General features: G+C 35.4%; 1 protein-coding gene across 1 annotated transcript in view; it reads left to right on the top strand.

Annotated features, from left to right (window-relative positions):
* LOC117104525 overlaps nucleotides 1–6,754 on the top strand; it is an 18,006-nt gene that overhangs the window by 1,255 nt on the left and 9,997 nt on the right. Inside the window, exons 2-6 of the mRNA XM_033245381.1 lie at nucleotides 929–976; nucleotides 1,400–1,486; nucleotides 3,120–3,167; nucleotides 4,156–4,236; nucleotides 5,890–5,937. Of these exons, the coding sequence (XP_033101272.1) occupies nucleotides 929–976; nucleotides 1,400–1,486; nucleotides 3,120–3,167; nucleotides 4,156–4,236; nucleotides 5,890–5,937 (312 nt within the window). The remainder of the gene's footprint in view (nucleotides 1–928; nucleotides 977–1,399; nucleotides 1,487–3,119; nucleotides 3,168–4,155; nucleotides 4,237–5,889; nucleotides 5,938–6,754) is intronic.

The following is a 6,754-nucleotide window of genomic DNA, read 5'->3' as shown; positions in this document are numbered from 1 at the left end:
GTGAAAGAATATGTTTGTAATAAATAAAACCATGATGAAAATGCTTATATTTAGTTTCAAACACACGTGTGTGGCCTATATTATAAATAAGATAAGCCCTATGTCGTATTGTTTTTTTATATGGAGAGTGGGGTGGGGTGGGGTGGGTATGGTAAATTACTAACCGGGAAAATAAATACCCACTCTGACCCTGGTGTTGGCGCCAATGTGTGCCCTTGTGCGGACAGGGAATGTGCCCCCTCTGAAGCTGGAATTCTTGTTTTCGCAAAATAAATTGATGCAATTTGCTATTATATAGGCCTAATCAATAAATTCTTCATCAACCGATATAAACTTAAACATTCTTGGAATTGACATAACATTACTGATGTTGTACACACCCTTGAGTGTGAAATGTGGCTCTCTTTGCAAGCACATCTAACATCTAAGTAAAGAAGAGCTTAGATTAGTACCAGACAAAATAACTTTGTTATCAACATTAATACATTATGCTAATTTTCATCTTTGTAAGCGCATAAGACAGTGCAAATTATTTCTGTGACAGTCTTTTGAAGTGTGTAAAACTCCATTTTATCCCATACATAGTCAAAATATATTACGGGGGATGATACAATGGACCATCCCCCCTTGTCAAATATTGGGGGGATATAACCCCCATTTTCCCGGGATCTACGCCTATGGTCGTCAAACGGAAAAATCATTAAAAAAACAACGGGACCAACAATCCCTTACTATTATTTTTCCCTTGTAATAATCTTAGGTTTCACTATATACCGGTATTACTAGCGAGCAACGATACATGCAGTTTTGTTTGAACTTTTGCACGCACACGAACCGCAAAAAGGTGGAGCAAACAGTGCAATGAAAAAGCACTGCACGAAACTGTTTTGAACTGCATTTTATATTCCGACATTATTTGATTATTTAGAAATCGAAGCTAGCCCTAATTCGACCTCTTCGGGACAGACATGTGGCGGTAAGTTGCATTTATTATTTTTGAATTATTGCCGAATTTTCCGACTCAAAGTGTTTGTTCGATGTTTTTTATTAGAAGAAAAGAAATCATTTAAAATAAACGAAAGTGGAGAGAAAACTTCTTACAAATTATTTACCAATCTCCCATTGATTGTTCCCATTGTTGTGGCGTTTATTTCTACTAGTGAATTTCTTCCCAGATTCCTCCTTTTCCACTTCAATTTGTTTGAAAATTTTTAAAAAGGAGAAGACGGATACATTCAAATTTAAGTCTGTGTGTGCTATTATGCCTACCGGCCACTAAGCCCTTTCGCCACAACCATGGTGGGAAGTAGGCCTACGTGTACCCTTCTGATATTCCCGAGACTACAGTTCAGACACATTTTAAATACGTCATTGATTGTTACTTGTCTGTTTTTTTCAGACTGGTTTGCTTGTGATTTAACGTGCAATTTAAGGGAGTACAACAAAAGTGACGATTCTCCTCACTGTTGGTGTGACTGCCGAGCTCGTAAGCTTAACTTTTGATTACAATACTGTTAATGAATGGATTTATTTATTTGTTTATAAAGTCACTTTCTTTCATTTCAATTCAAATCCTATGCAAAAACATTAAATACACTATTTGAATAAAACTTAATTCTACATGAGAAGTGGCCAAATAATTTCAAAAGAATTAACACACGCAAGGGAATGGAAGATACATCAGAGGAAAGACGGCAGAAACAATTACACATTAACACGACATTTTGATTACATACGGTACTTAATATAAAATATAAAGTAAATAATAACGAAAGCATCAATGATGTAATAGCCCATTGAACAAAGTTTGAGCTTTGTCGGTGGTGGGAGCTGGTGTGGTTTGGTTGTGGGCTGTGTTGTTACATGCAATAAAAATTAAAACGTTTATCTAACGTGGCCGTTACAGAGTCATGCAGGTGTGTATGTTCGTATGCAGTATCATATTCGTGGCGCATTTTTTTCAATCAATTTATTTGATTCAATAGTTAGGAAAGGTAAATGTGTAATATTTGATTGATGTGTGGGTTCGTTGAATGCTAAAATGTGATGCTGTATAAGCAGTAGGAAAAATGTGGCTCTCATGAAGGTCGTCGTGTAGCCCATTTAAGAAGCAATTATTGTCTATAAAAAAATGAAAATTATTCATGATCACTAAAAGAAGACAGTGCAGAGGCGGATCTGGGTTCAAATTTAGGGTGGGGGTCAAAATGTTTCCAAAAAATAAAAAAAATAAAGGGGGTTCGTGGGGTCCTCACCCGGGAAAATTTTGATTCCCAGATGCCGGGTAATGAGCTCTTCAGACTTTTCAGGTGTCTTTTAATGACCTTTAAGTTCTTCAAAATTCAAGATTTCCTTTTTTGAAAACAATTCCATGAATCGATGAACCCCAAGGAGAAAGTAGGTCGGGCGTTCTCCCGGAAAAATTTTAATTTCTAGATGGCGGGATATGAGCTTTTCCTTTAATTTTCCCATTATAACAAAAACAATTTCAGCTCACGGGTCCTGAAAAGGTAGGACTATGATTTTTTTTTCTTTTTATGTTTTCTTTTTACACCTGTTCCACTGTACATGTCTTTTGTGATGAATAGAGTACTCAAAGTTCATTTCATTCTTACAGTTTGAAATACCTATAAAATAAAAAAATAAAAGCACAAAATGAATGAATGAATGAATGAATGGATGAATAAAAATTATTTGCAAAATCAGTTGGTTTGATTTTTGCAAAATGGAGATAAAACGAAAATTATATTAAGACTGTACGTCTGTGAGTATCATTTCCGGCCATCTAGAGGTGCATTAATCATAAATTGTCTTATTTCTTAATAAAAAAAAAAATTCCCCGACCGGGGATGGGGGAGGGGGAACTAGGCTTCTCCGACGGGGTAGACCCCTTGTCGGGGAGCTTGAACCTCTTGTCGGGTAATTTCTGGAGCCGCGCCTGTAATAGCCTTATATTTCACAATAATATATTACTAGCGAGCAGCGACACATGCAGTTTTTTTTTAAACTTTTGAACACGAACAACAAAAAGGTCGAGCAAACAGTGCACTAATGAAAAATTACTGCTCGAAACTATTTCGATACTGTATTGTAAATAACGTAATTACTTAATTATTTAGAAGGCGGAGCGGACTCTGATCCGGCCTTCTTGGAAGAGTTATGCGTTGGTAAGTTGCATATTATTTATTAGTTATTGCCTAATTTTCTTCTAAATTTGTGAAGGCCTATTCGATGTTTTTTTTTTTTTTTATTTAAGCCTGCATCTTCAGAAGAAAGGGAATTATTCACAAATTAACGAAAGTGGAGAGAGAAAAACTCCTCACTAATTATTTACCAATTTCCATTTTTGGACTGTTGAAGTACTTCCATTGTTGTGGTGTTTATTTCTACTATTGTTTGTTTCCTACCGGTATTTTTTCTGATTTCCGCCCAGCCCCCTCCCCCCAATTTGTTTTAAAAGTCTGTGACTGTTAGTAGGCCTACCGACCTTAAGCCTCTCCGCACCAACTAAGGTGTGGCTATGTGATTCATACCTTCCATTGTGTCTGGGGCGGATGCACGGGGCGGAGGTTGCAGATTTAAATTAAATTAAATTCAATTCAAAAAAGTTGTATTGTATTGTTGAAATATTATTTTTATCATTATGAACATAGTACAGAAAATATGTTTAAAATATGAGAATGCAATTTCCAGAGCACATTGAGGGCATTCAAAAGGTTCTCGCCTCAGCCCCAGGTGGGGCTTAAACCGTATGGACTTCCATGCACCCCTTACCGCCAAATTCTACATCCGCCTCAGTTGTGTAACTGTAAACCTTCCTCCTGTCTTTCGTATTTTTTAATCCACCACCGATGGCCCTCTTGTCCATCAACTCTATTCAAATTTGCATAGTACGAATCTATCGGTAATTTTCCGTCGATTTATAATCAGTTGGAACGGGTTATGGAAAAGAAGCCTGCTTCACAACTACACAACTATTCACATTCGTGAAGAAATCCAATCTTTTTAATCTTCACTTACCATCATTATGCAATTTAATTATTCTTCTTGCCAGCAAACCTTAAATGTAGGCCTACATATACGTACGCTTATGATATTCCCGAGTCTACAGTTCAGACACATTTTAAATACGTTACTGTTACTCGAATTTTTTAGACAAGACTTGTGATTCAACGTGCATTTCTTGGGCGTACACAAGTGACGGTTACTCACAATGTTGGTGTGACTGCAGATCTCGTAAGTTTGACTTTTGATTACAATATTCTTAATGAATGGCTAATCTATTTATTTATATTCACTTTCTTTCATTTCAATTCAAATATGCAAAAACATTAATACACTATATTTGAATAAAACATAATTTCATATGGAAAGTGGCTAAATAGTTTCGAAAGATTTAACAAACGCAAGGGAAGGGACGATACATAAAGACAGCAGAACAATTACACATTAAAAAGACTTTTAGATTACATAAGGTAAATATAAAAATATAAATAATAGTAACGAAAGAATCATTGATGTAATTGTCTACTAGACAAGGGCAAAGATTGAGTTTTGTCGGTGGAGAGAGCTGGTGTGGTTGTGGGTTCTGTTGTTACATGTATAAAACATTAAAACGTTTATTTAAGTAGACGTTACGAATTACACATTTTACTAGAGTCATCAGGTGTATATGTTCGTATGCAGCATCATTCATGACATTTTTTTCAATCAATACATTATATGTTGAATCAACAGTTAGGAAATTTAAATTCGTAATATTTATAATAGACAGATGTGTGGGTTTCTTAAATGTTAAAATATGAGTATATGAACGTCGAGATTACTGTCGATAAAAATACAAATTATTCATGACAACTAAAAGAAGACGGGTTGCATTTTATCTAGTTCAGTTATTTCTCTAGTTACGTAAAGTAAAAAATGCAGTCTTTAGATCATGTTTAATGATTTTTTTTACACCTGTTCCACTGTGCATGCCTTTTGTGATGAATAGAGTACGCTATTTGCAAAGTTCATTTCATCCTTGCAGTTTGAAATACCTATAAAATAAAAAGTAAAATAAAAAAAAATAAAAGCACAAAATGAATGAATGAATGAATACAAATTATTTGCAAAATCTGTTGGTTTGATTTTTGCAAAATGGAGAATAAACTTCTAGAGGTGCAATAATCATAAATTGTCTTATTTCTTAATAAAAAAAAATCCCCGACCGGGGATGGGGGAGGGGAACTAGGCTTCTTCGACGGGGTAGACCCCTTGTCGGGAAGCTTGAACCCCTTGTCTGGGAATTTCTGGCGCCGCGCCTGTTAATTCTTAATGTAAGAAAAGAATATCCTACTCTTTGTAATAGAAATCCCCAATGCAACGAACTTGCTCATTCTTTTTGTCATAGAATTATTGACTGTTGGAACTGCCTTCCTTTACACGTGCGTAATGGTAATTTTAATTTATTTAAGACATTTGTTAAGAAATCGTTCATATAATTTTCTTGTTTCACAATACGTTTTGCTGATGAGTGCTTGTGGATCTCAAACATTTATTGTACAGGAACTCCGTTCCTTTTAGTCTGCCCGCCTCCCCAGTCACCAGCAATCTGTATACTCTTTGTTTCAATGGATTATCTTTTTCTTTCAATTTTAATGTTTTAATTTTGTATTGTATATACATATATATTTTTATGGATGAAATAAATGTAATTTAAAAAAATAATAATAATAACCTTATATTTCACAATAATATATTACTAGCGAGCAGCGATACATGCAGTTTTGTTTAAACTTTTGAACACGAACAGCAAAAAGGTCGAGTAAACAGTGCACTAATGAAAAATCACTGCACGAAACTATTTGCATACTGTATTGTAAATATCGTAATTATTTAATTATTTAGAAAGCGGAGCGGAATCTTATCCGACCTTTTTGGAACAGTTATGCGTTGGTAAGTTGCATATTGTTTTTGAGTTATTGCCAAATTTTCTGCTTAATCTGTGTAGGCCTATTCGATGTTTTTTTTTTTTAATTTAAGCCTGCATCTTCAGAAGAAAGGGAATTTTTTAAAAATTAACGAAAGTGGAGAGCGAGAAACTCCTCACTAATTATTTACCAATTTCCATTTTTGGACTGTTGAATACTTCCATTGTTGTGGTGTTTATTTCTACTATTGCTTTTTTCCTACCGGTATTTTTTCTGATTTCCGCCCAGCCCCCCTAACCCCAATTCGTTTTAAACATCTGTGAGCGTTAGTAGGTCTACCGACCTTAAGCCTCTCCGCACCAACTAAGGTGTGGCTGATGTGATTCACACCTTCCATTATGGACATAGTACAGGTAAGATTTTTAAAGTATGAGAGTGCAATTTCCAGGACACCTTGAGGGCATTCAAAAGGTTCTCGCCTCAGGTGGGGCTTAAAATGTGTGGACTCTCACGCACCCCTTACCGCCAAATTCTACATTCGCCGCAGTTGTGTAAACCTTCCTCCTGTCTTTCGTATTTTTTGATCCACCACCGATGGCCCTCTTGTCCATAAACTCTATTGAAATTTACATAGTACGAATCTATCGGTAATTTTCCGTCGATTTACAATCAGTTGGAACGGGTTATGGAAAAGAAGCCTGCTTCAAATCTACACAACTATTCACATTCGTGAAGAAATCCAATCTTTTTAATCTTCACTTACCATTATCATCATTATGCAATTTAATTATTTTTCTTGCCAGCAAACCTTAAATGTAGGCCTACATATACGTACGCTTCTG

This window comes from Anneissia japonica, unplaced genomic scaffold (assembly GCF_011630105.1).
Source record: "Anneissia japonica isolate Jap-2015-1 unplaced genomic scaffold, ASM1163010v1 scaffold1554_len142245_cov105, whole genome shotgun sequence".
NCBI lineage: Eukaryota > Metazoa > Echinodermata > Crinoidea > Comatulida > Comatulidae > Anneissia > Anneissia japonica.
This window is presented reverse-complemented; position numbering and strand designations above follow the sequence as displayed.